Below are 17,860 nucleotides of genomic sequence, written 5' to 3' on the forward strand. Positions count from 1 at the left end.
ACAAAATACAAAAAGAGAGTCTGAAGGCTGAAGGCTCAGTGGTAGAGCCCCTGCCTAGACTCCCCCAGTGAGGGGCTGGGCTGTGGCTCAGTGGTAGAGCACCTGCCTAATACATCAAGAGCCCTGAGTCTAATCCCCAGAACCAGAGGCAGTGGAGAACTACATCCATCACAATCTATATTAGGTCCATCCAGTTTCTCCTATGCTGGCTGCACAAGAAGGTTTGGTCACAAGAAGCACTGGTTTCCCTCAGTGTTGCCCACCATGTAGTGTACCAGATGCAGATCCTGTATCCCCACTGTAAGAATACCAAAGATAGTTTATTGAATCTCAATTCTTCATTAAAGTCTTTAAACATAAAAGCTCTGTAGGAAATGTCACAACTTAGTGTCATCTGTCATATAAATAAATATACACTAAGATGTACACTATCAACAGGTGTCCTCAACGTGAGGCCACAATATATGGACTCACTCAGTCAACTTAAAAACTGAGGATTGGCTGGACTGGGGAGTGTGAAGCTTACGGGGAGAGGGTATTGGGGATACAGGAAGCAGGTGCTGGGGGCACGGGTCCTTTGGTCTATTAGGAAGGAGGCTTGCGGAAGTGGATTTTTCTGGCTGTTTCCACGTCAGACTTGGCAACCAGAAATCGCATCTTCTTGCCTCCATGTCGGATCAGATCTACTGCCCTGAAATCATGGAAAGAGGTGGAAATGTGCAGAGGAGCCAGCAGCAGGCCCCACTCTCTGCCTCTCCCTTCCCAGGCCCCCACCCCACCGCACAGGTAATCCTCTGTTGCAGGCCAGATGTGGCACATACCTCATGTAGCTGACACCCATTAGACTGCTGCCGTTCACTTCCAAGATTCGGTCTCCTAGTGACAACCGCCCATCAGATGCTGCGGGGCTCCCGGGAAGCAGGGTCTGTATGTAGAGTCCTGGGGCCCCCAGAGGTGTGTGCTGGGAAGAAGCAGGGTCCTCAGGATGCTGCTACTGCTAACACATGCTTTCCCCAGCAAAGATCCAGCACCACACAGCCCTCCCTAGGAACATGCCTGGAGCTAGGTAGCCAGGTCACAAATTATGGTTCCTGTGTGTCCCACAGGGAAGCACTAGGCCCCATCAGTGCTCCCAAAGGCAGGCCCATGAGACATTCCAGGCACTCACAACTGGCCCTGACCATGGCCACACTGTAGAGGAAGGGTCTACGAGAGTGAGAGGAGAGGACTCAAGTCCAGGGGTCCTCACCATCCCATCAATTAGGCCCATTCCCAGCCCCGAGGGGCCTCGCTCTAGCTCCACCATGAACACGTAGCAGAAGTCCTCTGCACTGGAGCTGGGGCTGGAGGCTTCAGCAGGAGCTTCAGTAGCAGCCTGAACAGTGTCTCCTGGGCAGACAGAGAAGGGGGCACGGATAAGGAGTCAGTGGGATTGGATGCCGGCACTCACTCCCATAGGTGGCCTCTGGGAGGACACAGAGATGTCCTATATGTCAACGCATGTCAAATGCTCCTGGAGCCCCAGGAAGATGTCAGCTGGACAGAACATGACAGCAAGTCCGGGGAAGGGACGGACCAACTCAGCAGGACGTTATCCCAAGGCCAGCTGTTTTCCAGAGGCCATGGATCCAATGCACACAGTCGGGCAGTCTAGCCTCCTCACCACCTCCACTGCGCCACTCCCCACTCCACCAGGGTGCCACTGTAAGTCCATCCTCCGTGAAGCCTCCACTGTGTCCAGACTCTGCTTCAAGCCCCAGACTAACAGGGGCCTGCCCTGAGGCCCTGTGCCTCTCAACAGAGCTTGTGTCTGAGTGGGGATCTCAGGACAGTCCCGAGTCCCAGCCCCAGAACCTGAGCAAGCAGATTGCCTTGTCCTGCTCCACTAAGTGCCCAATGAGAGGATGCCTTCAGATTTGATGGAGAATCAAGGATACAGTGATGACAGTCCTCGTGGGGCTAGGCCGACCTCACTGTGCACACATATGCATCTGGATGTGCTCAGACCTAGGTGTCCAGGCAGCCGCATGCCCAGATTGATTGTCCCTGAGTAGGAGACCTAAGTGCATGAACACCCACCTGCCCTGACTGGCCCCGAGCAGACGCTAAGGGTCAGCCATGGCTGACAGGACAGTCCAAGGAGACCGCAAGTAGGGTTTGCTACCCAGGCCTGAGCCTGCCAGGCCTCACCTTCTAGAGCCACACCAGGAGGACCACCTGGTCCATTCCTTTGCCCTTCAAGGAGTGCTTTTCCACAGAGGCCACTGGGCTCTGGCCAGGTGGGGCCTCCAGGCTCCTGGCCCAGCGGTGTGCTTGGAGGAGTGAGCAGGCAGGAGGAGTCAGTGTGCAGAGAGCCAGCCTGGGAGCCCCTTCGGGTAGGCTGCCTTCCGAGGGAGCCCTGTGTCCAGGGAGCTCCAGTGACAGAAAGAGAATGGGCAGGGGCAGTCTCAACAGCTCCTCTGCCTGGGTCCCTGTTAGCCAGGGGGCAGCCATGGCCTTCCGGATGGCCCTCAGGAATGGTGTGGTACAGGCCCTGGGAAGAGAAGAGCACATGAGGCCCAGAAAGCGGATGGGCTAGGCGCCTGTGGTGCCTCCCTGCAGAGAAAACAGACAATCACCCTAGAGGATACGGGTCCAGCCAGGCTATGCCAGGCACAAAGAGTAAGTAAAGATGTTTGCAAACCTTCACCTCAAATGGAGCCCCGCCATCTCTTGGTCATACCCACTGCATCCCCCAGCCCACTCTAGACAACCTGTGCCTGCTTCTGCTGATGGTCAAGGGAAGGCTATCTCAGTTCATGGCTACAAGCCACAGGCTGCTCTGAGGGACCCAGTTCCTCCCTACCAACAACCCTGCCCCACCCTACCTCAATGCCCTCAGGCTGGGTAGGCCCACTTTCAGGGTTGGCTTGGCCCCGCAGTCCCCACAGGAAGTGGCGGATGTAGAGCAGGTGCTGATAGATGCTGTCCGCCAGGCAGTCTGCCTCCAGGTCAACCTGGAAGCCCTGGCTCGGCAGAACGATGGGTGGTGGGTTTTCATAGGATTCCAAGATGTCCTCTGCAGTGGAGTGAGTAGGGATGCTGGGACCTGACCTCTACTCCCTCCATCACAGGTCCTCACCCACCCACTGAGGACATAAGACAGCAAGGCCTCAGCAGGATGAGTCCCAGCCTAGCCTCTCTAGAATCCTGACTGGGCTGTCTAGACTGAGCAGACCCCCTCCCCACACATACATACACACACCCATACACCCACCCCCCCCCACACGTACATGTATCATTAGGATACAGGGATGCTATTATGTGCAGGTCCTGGATGAGGATGGAGGCAGGAACCTTTCTGGGATGCCATTTCTGAGCTCCCAGCACAGAGCCTGGTGCATGGGGTTGGGGGAATGTTCTGCCACTGATTAGATTAGTAAGTTGGGAGGGATCCAATGGGACCAGGTGGGGCCAAGAGCACCATTTAGAGGCATCCTCGGGGCCCAGGTCAGTCAGCGGTGGCAGGTGACAGGAAGATTGTGATGAAGCCCTTATGCACACCACAGCCTACTGTTTACCAGCCTGCACTTTCTGTTTACACACTGCGAACACAGGTTTATGAAGGAAGATGTGTATAACTTACAAACTGAAATGTACACATACATATATATACACATGTATATACCTCCAGTGCAACACCAGGGCATGCCCATGTGCCTGTGTGTAAACAGCACATGTGCTCAGAGCTGAGGAATGTCTCCAGAAGGGTTTGAAATCCACCCTGCCATTCATGTCCTGACCAGCTAGGTGCGAGTCAGGCCCCAGTCTGAAGCCCTCTGAGATGGGGGCATAGCAGGGTCCTGAGGGGGGGGATGCCAGGGAGTACGGGGCTCCTGTGTTCCCACCTCAGTGGGCTGCTCTGGGGCTTCCCTGAGTTTGAGCTTGGGAGTCTCCCCACCCACTCCACCCACCTCAGCCCAAAGCTTGGCTGCTGGGAAGGCTTACCTGACTGGAAGGCCTCAGGGCTGTCTTGAGCTCCTGGCTCCCAGGCACTCATAGGGCCCATGGCAGAGGCCAGCTGGTACTGAGTAAGCAGCCGGTGCAGCTGAGCAGGGTTCAGGGCAGGGAATGTGGCCCGCAGGGTGGCCCAGCTCATCTGGGGACAAGAGGATAGGGTCAAAGGCCTCCAGGTGCATGAGGCAGTCCCTTGCCTTCCCCTGACAGGGTTCTAGCCCCTGCCCCCTGGTCTTCTCACTCCAGGGGTGGGCGGGCGGGCGGGGCAGTGCAGACAGCAGGAAAGTCAGCGAGAGGATGGAAGAGAAGAAGCCACACTGGCACCTTATCCACAGTGATGAGGCTGGCCTGGGACACAAAGACAGACCCTGGCTCAAGAAGCCCAAGAAGATGGAGAGAGGAGCAAGGGAGAGAAGGAAGAAAGCATGTATGTCTGTGAACGGCAGAAACAGCTTCATCTAGGTGCTGTGCGACCTGACTGAGGTCAGGACAAAACAAACGGACAGCCAGGCAGAGTGGTGCCCACTTTTAATCCCAGCACTCTCGGGAGCTGACGACGGGGGGGGGGGATCGGGAGTTAAACAAAAGCAGAAATGTGGTCCTCCAACAACAGCCAAGCTAGCCATTTGGTCACCCTTTCTCCTTCCCCAGCCTGGCACCTTTTTTTTTTTTTTTTTTTTTTCTCCCTCATCCCTTGTGTTGTACAGTGGCACAGGCCCTCTATGGCCTCATGACAAAAGCCCAGGGGACAGCGACAGCAACTTTACGCTGGAAGTTTCTCCTTGCTTGCAGGGTTCTGGGCTGCAGAATTTAGAGGTAGATTTCAGACTTCCAGGTGGGTTCTTAATTCTTAAGAAGTCTCCCTTCAGCCAGCTGGTGGTGGCACATGCCTTTAATCCCAGTGCTCAGGAGGCAGAGGCAGACAGATTTCTCAGTTCAAGGCCAGCCTGGTCTACAAAGTGAGTTCCAGAACAGCCAGGGCTGTTACACAAAGAAACCCTGTCTCAAGAAACAAACAAACAAAAGGTTTCCCAGTCTCAAGAGTCCTTTATCTTGTATTAGTCTGCCTGGGAGGCGCTAGGTTGTCCCTGTCCATGGTGCCAAAACTCTTGGTAAAGTCCCTTGGGGTCAGAGTAAGGCCAGACTGCTGCCTCCCACCACCAGCTTCTCTGGCTCCGTTTTTTCTACCTTTTCTTCCTCTCTCTCTCCATGACTTGATTCTCCTGGGCTATCCAGAGTCTGCCCCAGGGACAGCCAGACCCGCAGGGCTGCTAGAGGAGGGATAGGAGCTGATCCCAGGGCCACACCCTTGCTGGCAGCCCCTCCACACACACCCCGAGCCCAGAACTCACAGGGGAAGGGGATGTTTCTTTTTTCTGTCTCCTTCCCAATTCTGTGGTTTGCCCCCCAACCCTTCAGTTGTCAGGGAGGGAACCAGCCATGAATCACATCCTCCCTACTCCTCCTCCCTGCTCCTCTTTCTGGTGTTTGGGGAAGATTTCCTTCGCTCTTAACTTCCTACCCCTCCACTGGGCCTGTAGTTTTAATTTGCAAGAACTCTTGCTTGGTTCTGTTTATTTAGACCAGGGTCCTGAACCAGCCAGATGGCTCAGCCAGTAAAAGCGCCTGTCACCCCATGACCCGAGTGGAAGTTCCAAGACCCACATGGTGGACAGAGAGAACCAACTCCTGCAAGTTGTCCTCTGAGCTCCAAATATACACTTGCCCATACACACACTCACACACAATAAATAAATATAGTATTTAATTAATGGGGCCGGAGCGATGCTTCAGCAGTTAATTGTACTTGCTGCTCTTTCAGAGGATCCAAGGTCAGTTCCCAGCACCCAGGTCACACGGCTCACAACCAGCAGTTAACTCCAGTCCCAGGGGACTTCATGTAAATCACACTTCCCTTGGGCCTGGTGGCATGTCTCAGCAGCAGGTAAAAAAGGCTCTTGGTCACATTTACTGGCCTGAGTTCCACGGTGGGAGCAGAGAGCAGCCTCCTGCCAGCTGTCCCCTGAACTCCTTACACTCACTGTGCACAAGTATGCGGGCACACACACATACACACAAATAAGTAAAGAAATGAAATTGTACACGCACAGTTCCTAACAGAGGACATTTTCAATACTTGCTGAGCAGACAAAGAACATGAGGAGCCACGTCTGGAGCCACGGCTCCCCTGCACACTCCCTGTGTGACCTCAGCTTTGCTTTCCACAGAAGGGGTGGGGTACCGTGCTGCCCACTCAGACTGCTGCGCAGCTGGGGGTGGCAGCAGGGTCTCAGTGGTAAAGCAGCCACCGTCATCAACATCAGTGGTGCTGAGACACAGGTGTGAAGCTGCAGGAAGAATAGCTTTTTCCTTTTTTACAACTTTTTAAAGATAAGATCTCCACATGTAGTTCAGGCTGGCCTGGAACCCACTATGTGGTCCAGTAGCCTCAGCCTTGCAACAACCCTCCTGTTTCTGCTTCTAGAGTGCTGGGATTACAGGCATGAGCCACCACGCCTGGGACCACTCTTTCTGATCAGCTGGCTGTCCCAAGCCTGCCCAGGGCTTTGCCTGAGGCTGACAATGTGGCCATGTTACCCAGGGAGCTTTGAACTCATGTCCCTGGGCAACAGAGGGCAGATTTAATGAGGGATGCTCCACCCCCGTCCCTGAAGATGTTCACCATCTCAGGATGAGGCCAGAGGTCCACATAGGAGAAGGAATCATTGCAAAGCTTCCATTAGCCACCGGGACAGATGCTCTGAGGAAGAGGGTAGCAAGACTGGAGGGGAGGAGGGAGGAGGGAGGAGGGAGGAGGGAGGAGGAGGAAGCAGGAGGGAGTTTCCTGTTGCTCTGGTGGAAGACCATGAACTCAAGGAAGAAGCAATTCAAGTGTGCAGTCCTGCAGGGCTGACTGGGGTGTTTCTAGGACAGTGGTTCTCAACCTGTGGGTTGTGACCCCTTCTGGCAAACCTCTATCTCCAAAAACATTTGCATTACGATTCATAACAGCAGCAAAAGTACAGTTATGAAGTAGCAATAAAAATAGTTCTATGGTTGGGGTCATGCACAATAAGGAACTGTGTGAAAGGGCCACAGCATTAGGAGGGTTGAGGACCACAGCTCTAGAGGAAGAACTACTTCCTCACATCTGTTGTGAGTTCAGTTCCTCAGGGCCACGGGAATGAGGCTGTGTTTCTGGGATGGCTGGGCTGGGACTGTCCCAGCTTCCACCAAACTCCCAGGCTCTTGACAGCAGCCACTGTGAGCTGAGCCCTCTCCCTCCTGACACCCAACTATCTGGCCCACTCTATGGGTCTGTCTGATTAGACGGGCCCAGTGAGGGACATAGGTCATGCCCTTCTCTTCAGGTCCTTCATCTTGATCACACTTGCAGAATGCCCTTTGCCACACGGAGTAACCAGTGCAGGGCCCAGGGACTGCCCACAGACACCTATGAGATTACTCAGCCCGGTGTGGATGGGGACAGTTGAGGAGCTAAGCAACTCCATGAGTAACCTAGGGAATATGTGAGATTTTCTGGGTGCAGGGTTCAGGCCACCCTAACTTGATTTGTAAGGCAGCGGCTCTAGAGTCACATGCCCTTCTTTGCATGTGTTCCCTGTGCTCTCCTACCTGGACAAGCTGAGCACTGGGAGTGGCCAGCAAATGCAGGGTGCAAGAGAGCTTCCGGAAGAAATGCTCAGCTGGTGTTCCCAGCCCAGCACTCCTGGCCCACTCGAGGAACTGCTGTAGGCGGGCGCAGGCCTGGACACCCCTGGGCCAATGGAAGCAACTCAGAGAGGGCCCTGGAGAGGGAAGAAAGGATAAGACCCACACACCAGGGTTCCCGAAGCACACCCTCCCTCTACAGGCCACCCCAACACCCCATCTCAGTTTCCAAGGCAACACCAACTAGCTATGCCCCTTCTGGGGCAGAGGTAGAAAGAGATGAAGGAGGCAAGGTACAAGAGGGGCTGTGCCAGCCGCCACCCCTACCCCTCCAGCCCTACATCACCCTGTCTATGTGGCAATAGACTCATGTTGGGCCTGTACCCTGTAAGATACCCAGAGCCCCAGCAGGTGATGGAGAAATGCAGTAAGGCGGGGCCAAGGGTCAGCATCAGTGTGACCCTGCAAAGCTGCTTTGGTCTGGCCTTCTGCTGGCTCTGAGCTTTTGTCTGCCCTGGGTCTTGAGCCACCCTCCTCCAGGCACAGCTCTGGCATCCAGCCACAGCAGAGTGTTTCCTTGCATTACTGTAGCTTTTCCAAAGGAGTCAGACCCCTGCCCCAAGCACCACTCACCCTTGTCCAGCACCTGGTTGAGGAGCAGTGTGCCAGAGAAGAAGAAGAGGTAAGCAAGCATCTGGGAGGCCACCTCAGGGTGCATCTGCAGCTGCTGCAGGAGGTCCGAGGTGGCCTGGAACACTGACACAACGCGCCGAAGCTCCTCCGGCAGAGCCGGGCCTGAGCGCCAGCTCTCCCTGCGCTCTGTCTGAAATGGAGGACATTCCAAGAGGGCCGGGAGGCAGACATACAGACACTGCCAGGAGAGAGAACCCCAAGAGTCACTTACAGGGATGCTGGGACTGACCCAGGAGTCCCCAATCTAACAAGCTCCTGTTCTAGCCTTAGGCAATAGGTTAGAATGAGGCCCAGCAGGAGCTGCTCCTGAACTAATAGAATCAGGAACAGGAGCTGCTGGTGCAAACAGGCTGGACATGGCAGTTAGCTAGCAGTGGTATAAAAGGCACCATGACCACTGACTGCAAGGCTGCACCGTGGTGGCTGGCACTCCTGGTGTATGGACGGGCTGGAGAAGAGGGCACCCCCAGGGCCAGAGCAGAACCAGTGGCTGCTTTCTCCCTGCTGAAACTGGCTCATCTCAGTCCCTTCCCTCCTTTCCCAAGGCCCTAGGAAAGCTACCATCAATAGCATGGTGGCAACACACACCTTGGAGAGGTAATACACACACTGCTGGAAAGCATAGAGTACCACCTCCTCCAGGGCCGCCATGGCCTCCTCGCTGGCCGTCAGTGTGCAGGAGAACAGCGATTCCTTGGAGCCTGCAAAGGACGGGGTCACAAGAGGAGGGTCACCAGCACAGCCTGCACATGTGGGCCCACCCAGTCAGTCAGCAGCAGCCAGGACTCCCTCACCTGTCTAGTTCCCTGCTGAGGGCTCTGCCTGTCACCCCAGCACTCCCAATCCTGCTTTATTTATTTGTTCCAGCACTGGGATTACAAGCATGTGCCACAAGGACTGGCTTCTCTCTCTCTCTCTCTCTCTCTCTCTCTCTCTCTCTCTCTCTCTCTCTGTGTGTGTGTGTGTGTGTGTGGCGAGGCAGGGGAATGGAATTCAGCTACTAATTGAGCTACCCTTCTTTTTTCTAGGCAATTATATGCATGTGTCCATGAATGTGCACACATGCATGCACATGTGTCTGGAGACCAGAAAACAAGCTCCAGTGTCACTCCTTGGGGGCTGTCTACCTTGGTTTTGCAGACAGGGTCTCTGCTTGGGGCTGGGACTCACTTTTTAGCCCAGGCTCCTGTCTTCCAGGGTTATGAGTGTGGGGACAAGTGCGCACCCCCCCCCCAGGCTTTTTACTTGAATGCTGGAGACAACATCCGGGTCCTCATGTTTGTACAGCTGGCACTTTACAACCCAGCCACTTCCTTCGCACAGCTCAGTGTCATCTTCATAGAGCCCACACCCCACCCCCACTCCCCCCTCAGCAGAACTGCCTCTCCTGGAGTGTTTTAGGAATTTGAGTATTTGGAAATGCTAATTTAAGACATGCTGCCCATATTTCCATCTCTGAAACTGATACACCATCTTGCAGCTATGATTGGCAACATCTTCCCTTCTGGAATAGGGATGAATGTCTAAGCCCCTCATTTGGTTAACTGTATGCTCATGTGTCCCCTCCAAGTGGCTTGTGCACAACGTCAGCCTCCCATAAGTGGAACAGAACAAGTTACAGTGTGCACGGGACACGAGGTGATATGTACCAGCAAAGGGTCACACAGCAGACCCTAGGGGCATCAGGTCAGCCTAAACTACAGATGCTGGCCTCATGTGATCCCCAAATGTCTGGCCTGAGGAGCACCACCCTGTACAGGCACATGTGCACGAAGTCCCTGCTGTGCCCACTGTCAAGTGTGGCCTGAAGACAGCCATGGGCCTGGGGCACTGCACTGCAGAGGCCATACCGGTGACATCCAGCTCCTCCTCCATGTTCTGCATGTACAGAGGGCACTTCTGCTGGATGAAGTACAGGAGTTCGATGGAGTTTGACATCCAAAACAGGATGTGCTGAAGGTCGGGGACCAGGTCGGCCATGGGGAAGCTGGCCCAGGAGATGGGCTCTTGGCTACCAAGACAGAAAGACCAACAGATTATTCTGGGTGCAGATGAGGAGCCATTTCTGCCTCTCTGTCTGCATGGGGACAAGCATGCTCATGGGACACTAGCAGAAGCAAGGACTGCTGTCAACTCCCAAGAAGTCAGGAACCTATTACAGGTTCCAAAATCTACCAGGAGAGGACTCTTGCTAGAATGCTGCCTCCACAGCTTTTCTTCTGGAAGCAGCTGTGAGAGCTACAGCATTCGTGTACCACACACATACACACATGCATAGGGGTGGTAGGCTTACTGTCCATGGCTTCTGGGTGTTATTTAGACAAAGGAATAGCTTTAACAGATTATTTAACAAGAAAAATCTCAGAAGAAACAGATTGACTGAACTATCTGAGATTAGTTAAATATTAATCAGGTGAGGATGTCAGGAATGTGTGAAGCTCATGAATCAAGAGGCAGCAATCAGTGGTGAGGATGGAGCTCAGTGGTAGAGCCCTGCCTAGAATCCCCCAGTGAGGGGCTGGGGTGTGGCTCAGTGGTAGAGCCCTGCCTAGAATCCCCCAGTGGGGGTGTGGCTCACTAGTAGAACACTTGCCTACAATCAATGAGGGAGGGTAGAGCATCTGTCTAGCTTGTGCAAGACGCTGGGTTCAATCCATAGTACCATGAGAAAAGAAATCAGGTAGAAAGCAAAGCATGTTCTTCAGACTTAGAAGTAACCACTGGAAGGAAAATGCCGGTGTGGACACAGTCATTGGAGGTCACCTCCTGAGGTCTAAGGGGATCAGGACATTTCCAGTTTCCACACACCCTTCTGCAGTTTGGTGTGCTATCCACATGGAGGCACTGTTACTTTGGTTAATGAAAACAGAATCAGGCACCAGTCAAGGGGCTACCAGGTACCTGGCACCAGGGGGAGTTCCCGGGGCAGCTCCAACCCCTGCCATAGCCAGCCAGGGACAAAGTCCCATTCATCCCAGGCTTGCTGCCTTCTAACTAAGCATCCCCTTTGCAGAGGACAGTGCAATGATTGGCACCTGCTTCCCTTGATGTCCTTCTAGCACTATTAGTCACTAGGCCACCCCAAACCATCTCCCCTGCTGAGTCTCACACATCAACCCCAAGAACTGTGTGGGTGTCAATCCTTCAATGTGACTTGCATCTACTATTTATTGTCCTAACCAGACTCTTGGGACTCCTCTTGGGACTACACTTAGGGTGTTTACAATTCACTAAAATGTCAACATGAATTCATTTTATTTATTTATTTATTCATTCATTCATTCATGCAGAATTTTGACACGTAGTCCAGGCTGGCCTTGAATCAGTGAACTTCCTGCCTCAGCTTTCCAAAAGCTGGCACTATCATGCACCCACACAATGCCTCACCACCAGATGCCTAAGGCTTAGGATGCAAGCTTCTACTGCCACATCTTCTGACCAAGCCATCGAGGTATCTGCCTCTGCAGTCACCCTCCCTCAGAAGGATCACCCCAAGATCTGACTCTTTTCTCATAGGAGATAAAAGTCCCAGAATCTCTCACTGGTGGCTTCAGTGTCCCTCACTGGGCAAGTTCGGGGGGGGGGCTGCTTTTCCACCTATCACAGGGCATCCAGATATGCATGGCTAGAAGCAGGCATGGGGCTCCCGAAGTAAAAGACTGTGGAGCCACAAGTGCCTGACTTTTGATGATGTTTCTACACAGCCTGGGGCTGCTCAGGAAAGGGCCACACCCATGGAAACATCTGGGGACTAAATGGGGCCAATGTGAGGGAGTCAGGAGGGAGGGTCTGGCCTTTGTCCTGCAGCCCCAGGGCTATCAGACTCTCCCCTGCTGTCCCAGCCTCTACCCAGCCATTAATTTCACTTTAGTCCACAAACATTGGTGACCTCTCTGTCCCGTGCCTGGGTGGAGGAAGAACTGGCGGTCCACCTCTCCTGTGTCAGCTGCGGCCTCCCAGTGGAGCTGGCACAGCTTCGAGTCTTGTTGGTTTTCTACCCTGCTTGACTTAGACACTGGTGTGCTTAAGAGTTGCACACGGTTGAAAGAGCATTCATTTGACTGTCTGGAGCCCAACTCCATTTTGTTTTCAAAATGCATTGCCTTCCTCAGTTTCCCCGAGAACTCAAGGTGGGTGGGAAGCCCCACACTTCGAAGTAAAGCAGCATGTATCTTACTGCCTAGAAAGCCCAGGCAGCAACAGCACAGAGTAAAGTGGCCTCTCTAAGCAAGGAGGGCCCTGGGAGCTCTCTGGCTGGCCAGCAACCTATGAACATTAGTGAGTTCCAGGCTTGGTGAAAGACACTATCTCTAGGGAATAAGGCAGAATGCTAGAGAAGGTCAGGGTCTCCTCTGACCTCTGCAGGGGCACGCATTACCCCCTCTTCACATATACACCACACCACACACACACACACACACACACACACCACACACACACACACCACACAACTCTACATATACCACACACACACACACCACACACCACACACACACACACACACACACCACACATACACACACACATACACACACACACACCACACACACACACCACACACCTCTACATATACCACACACACACACACACCACACACCTCTACATATACCACACACACACACACCACACACACACACACACCACACACACACCACACACCTCTACATATACCACACACACACACACACACCACACATACACACACACACACCACATATACACACACACATACACACACACACACCACACACACACACACACCACACACCTCTACATATACCACACACACACACACACACACCACACACACACACACACCACACACACACACCACACACCACACACACACACACACACACACACACACATCTCATACCCCCCACATACACCCCTAATACACCCCACCCCACCTACACCTCACCCCAATACACCCACACCCCCACACATACCCCTGACCCCACTCCCCACCCCCCACGTCCCACCCCACCCCCCACACCCCTGACCCCACCACACAAACGTTCTTTCTCTGCCTTGGCCTCCCTGTTTGCCTCTCCATTACTTGTTTTGCTCCAGTCCCAGCCCTATCATTTCCCAAGGCACCTTGCGCTGTAATTTGCATTTCTAATCTGTGTTTATCTTGACTTAGCCTTGTTCTTTTTCTTACCAGTGTTTGTTTTTTTACCCCCTAATCATTATTTCTGGTTCCCCTCCCTCAGTGTGGACTGTTTCCCTCCTGGCTCATGTCATCCTGGGGTGATTTTGTGCAGCTGTGTGGTGACCCACCACTTGAACTTGGGGTCAGAAAAATGTGTCCATTTCTGCTCTGTGTGTATGTGTGTATGTTATGTGTGAGATGTGAGTATGGTGGGGGGGGTGTGCGTGTATGTGTGATACAATATGGTGTGTATGTGTGTATTATGTGTGTGGGATGTGAATATGTTGTGGGGGTGTGTAGTGTAGGTGTGCTGTGGTGTGTATTTATGGGATGTGAGTATGGTGTGTGTGTGTGTGTGTGTGTGTGTGTGTGTGTGTGTAGTTCAGAGAACCACCTAACATAATGGACCTTGGGAGCACTGCCCATTTTGATTTTAGAGAAAGGGTCTCTCATTGATCTTAGGCTCAGTGAATAAGCTGACTGACCAGCCAGTGAGCCCTGGGGGGTGGTCTACCTGTTTCTCCATCTCCAGTACTGGGACTACAAGCATGCTACTATGTATGGGGTTTTTGTTGTTGTTGTTTGCTTGCTTGTTTTAGTGAGTTCTGTGCATTAAACTCAGAACTCAAGTTCTCAAGATTCAGGCAAATACTTTATCAACTAACTCATCTCCCTACCTAAGACGTTACTATTGATGAGTAACTTTGAAACCGCTAAGGGAGTTTCTAAAATCCAACTACATGGGAAAGTGTTTTTGAAGGACACAGAAACAACACAAATCCTTTAACACTCATAAGCAGGCTGGATAAATGGGCATGGCAACACTCACCTATGATCCCCGTCCCAGCACTTAAGAGGGAGCGATAGGAAGCTCTTGCGTTCTAGGCTAGACAATGACTTCCAGACTAGCTTGGGCTGAACAGTGATGTCCTAATTCAAATTTTCAAGGGCTGGGACCAATGACATGGTGTAGAGTCCCTCCCTAAATGTGCTAAATGTGGGTGACGCCACTGCACAGGCTGAGGAGCACGGGAGGGGAGGAAGGAGCCTGCCGGCAGAGGTAGTCACTTCTCTCCCCTGCTTCCTGGCTGCCACAAGGTGAGCAACTGCTCCTCTCCCTGCTGCTAGGATGCTGCCTCACCACAGCGCACAGGGGTTCAAGCCTGGCCCTCAGGAGAAGCCAGGAGCCAAAACAAACTTTCCCTCCTTTAAGCTGTTTCTCTCTGGTATTCTGTCAGTAACATGAAGAGCTTGGACCAGAAGTGGATGGCTGCCAGGCGAGGAGAGGTGGGAAGCAGACCCCATGTCTACACAGCAGAGTGTTAACTCTCAGACAGAGAAGAGAGATAGAGATGGAGATCTCGCAGCCTGTAACCAGGCTAAGCCTGGACATTGGTGAATTCATGAGACTGGCCGATGTGTTCGTACTGTTCTGTGTTCCTGTAGTGATTCATTATTTTGGAATTTTAAAAAGAAAGGCATGAGCATGCATTAGGGATGGAAGTTCTGGAGATACAGCAGAAACAATAATGCTACAGGGGAGGCCATGGCTCTTTCTGACAGTAGGGAAGCAGGGCCTACCTTGGGCCTACACCTCTTTCAACCCAGGCAAGCCAAGGCCCTCGGCCACCCTGGCAGGTAGGCCCTGGGATGGAAGGTTCTAGTCTGACCTGCACTTCTGGGTGAAACAGGAGGAGTGCCTAGCAGTTTCCCATCATCTCCACACACCCTCAGTTTCCTCAAGCCTGGCTGTTCTGAGCCAAAGCCCTTCATCCTAACTGAACAGGACCAATACCTTTGCAACTCTTCGGAGAACTGCCATGCTGTCAACCATCCTTTGGGACCAGTGCTGTCCCTAGTTATTGTGCATAGAGCCCTGTGAGGCCAGGGAGCAGCACCTGGTCTCCCGAATGCCCAAGGGTCCTGGCTCCCTCTCCCAGTCAGTGGCCTTACCTGGCTCTGGCTTGGGACACTGACAGGAATGGGAGGTAGCCTGAGCCCAATCCTCACCTGGTGGGCACTGAGGATGGCAGGGCCCCAGCGCTGTGTCCTGACTGTGTACATCTTTTGAGCCTATTGTACAAAGAGGTTGAACAACTCTGTAGCACCCATACCAACTGCATGCTGCTCATCCTGAAGTAGGAGCATGCCACCAGCAGGTGGGGCCCTTGGTTCCCCAGTTCCAGTCCCTTCCTTGAGTGTTCCAATTCCAAGACCACCTTGAGCTGAGCATTAGAATGACAGCATGGCTTCATGGGCTTCACTCATGTGTGCAAACACTCACAAGTCACAGGTACTGTCTGGTGTCCTGTTCTTTTAAATGCAGGGTCTCGGGCATCTCAGGTTGACCTCAAACTCACTATGAACCAAGGATGACCTTGAACTTCTGATTCTCCTACCTTTACTTCTGAGTGCTGGGATGATAAGCAGGGACCCCCAACTCCTGGTTTATGGGGTGCTGGGGATGGAACCCAGGGCCTCCTTCATGCCAAGCAAGCACTCTACCCAATAAGACATATCCCCTGCGCTGGGCAAGCTTTTCTGGACATTATTTTTCAGTACTAGTATGCTGGAAGAGCTTAGGCTACAGTTCCCAGACTCTCTGTGTATATACCGTATAGCATGCCACAGCTACCCTGAGAGTTTTCCCAGAGAGGGCATCTCATGAAGGCTTCCATTTTGGAAGGTCAGGTGCTATGGGCTCAGTGTCAGCATGTCTGATGACAGATAATCCAGATCATCCACCAAGGCCCACCAGAGATGCAAGCATACAGATATGCTTTCCACTGAGGCTGGGCTAGGATGCTTTAACCGGGGAATAAGCTGTGGGAAGACTCAGAAAAGACCTCTCCTCTCTGTGTTAAAGACGCTCTGGGGAATTTAGTGTGCATGCATGCGTGCGTGTTGCTAGGCAACTGGTGTGTGTGTGTGTGTGTGTGTGTGTGTGTGTGTGTGTGTGTGTTGCTAGGCAAACTGTTCTACCAGGTACACCTTTTGTGGCATGTTTGTTGTTGTTTTAGTACTGATGATTGAATCTGGGACCTCCCCAGTGCTAGGCAAGTTATCTATGCTGTCACTCCTTCAACTCATCGTGGGATTCTAGGCAGGTGCTCTACCACTGAGATACGTCCCCAGGCCTGCTTTAACTTTTTAATTTGAGACAGGCTGGGCTTGTACTCACTATGTAGCGCTGGCACGCCTTGAACTTGCAATCCTCCTGTCTCAATCCTAAACAGCACAGATGTCATGTGCTTGCACCACCAGGCCTACCTAGGAAATTTTCCACACAGCTTCCCAGGGTGGTTAGGAAAGAGGAGTAGGAGGGCAGTGGCTGAAGTCTGGAGCCGAGCCCACGTTGCCTGCAGGGAACTCAATGTTGCAAGGGAGAAACAATAACTAGGTCACACTTACAGTTGCGCCTGCTTTTCCGCTAGCTCTTTGGTTTTCTCCTATAAAAGAACAAGCAAGACAAAAGCAAATATGAGAAAAACAGGATAGCACAGGGATATTCAAATACACATCATCCTGGGCCTGCGGGATGGCTCAGTGGGACATGTGCTTGTCACACAGTCACTAAGTTCTATCCCCAGAACCCACATTAAAGTGAAGCAAGGAGCGGGCGCGCTGCAGGGTCTTAGAGCTGCAGGCCGGCTGCGAGCGCCCCATTGTGAGGTGGTACTCTCTACTGTGGCAGCCACAGGGGTTAAGGGCTGCTTCAGGGGATGCGGGGAGTCACTACACCCTGGCACATCTTTTCAGGTTTATTTAATGTTAAAAGGACTGCCTGGACCACTTTTCGTAGTGGGGACTTCCCTACAGAACTCTCAAATCTGGCAAGGGTGACACAGGCATGGGCAGATGATAAAACTTCAGCTCTCCCAGCACTGAAGATATTATCAGAGGGCAGAGCTGCACACATCTGAAAACCCAGCACTCTCATCTGGGAGACAGGGCAGAAAAAGGGAAAGTTCAAGGCCAGCCTGGGCTGGGAGACCCTGTCTCAAATAAACAAGTTAACAGCAATATTTTTTTTTTAAATTAAAGGTCTTATTTTCTAGATTAAGGACCTCTATTTCTTTTTCTTTTCTTTCATTCTTTCTCTTTGAGGTCAGGTCTCTATATAACCTTGGCTGTCTTGGAACTCACTATGGACATGTAGACTAGTCAGGCCTTGAACTCACAGAGATCTGATTGCCTCTGCCTCCCAAATACTGGGTGGGGTTAAAGGTGTGCACTACTATGCCTGGACCTCTTTTTTAAATCTTTATTTTTAAGTCTATGTGTGTGAGAGCATCTGATTGTATGTATGTATGTGCACCACGTGTGCAGTGCCCTTGGAGGTCG

The 17,860-nt window shown here is 52.6% G+C and overlaps 1 protein-coding gene across 4 annotated transcripts in view; it reads right to left on the reverse strand.

The window, feature by feature from the left end:
- Positions 1-299: 299 nt before the first annotated feature.
- The window catches only part of Radil (Rap associating with DIL domain), a 54,721-nt gene continuing 37,160 nt past the window's right edge, over positions 300-17,860 (reverse strand). For 3 of the 4 annotated variants that reach the window (XM_051205531.1, XM_051205532.1, XM_051205529.1), the window contains exons 5-15: positions 16,928-16,965; positions 10,212-10,372; positions 8,950-9,062; positions 8,302-8,539; positions 7,633-7,805; positions 3,988-4,138; positions 2,868-3,058; positions 2,191-2,533; positions 1,250-1,389; positions 822-961; positions 300-691 (exon numbers count right to left, since the gene is read on the reverse strand). In XM_051205531.1, coding sequence (XP_051061488.1) covers positions 586-691; positions 822-961; positions 1,250-1,389; positions 2,191-2,533; positions 2,868-3,058; positions 3,988-4,138; positions 7,633-7,805; positions 8,302-8,539; positions 8,950-9,062; positions 10,212-10,372; positions 16,928-16,965 — 1,794 coding nt within the window. In that variant the 3' untranslated portion in view covers positions 300-585. The remainder of the gene's footprint in view (positions 692-821; positions 962-1,249; positions 1,390-2,190; positions 2,534-2,867; positions 3,059-3,987; positions 4,139-7,632; positions 7,806-8,301; positions 8,540-8,949; positions 9,063-10,211; positions 10,373-16,927; positions 16,966-17,860) is intronic. The other variant, XM_051205530.1, reaches the window with a different exon arrangement.

This window comes from Phodopus roborovskii, unplaced genomic scaffold (assembly GCF_943737965.1).
Source record: "Phodopus roborovskii unplaced genomic scaffold, PHOROB, whole genome shotgun sequence".
Lineage (NCBI taxonomy): Eukaryota > Metazoa > Chordata > Mammalia > Rodentia > Cricetidae > Phodopus > Phodopus roborovskii.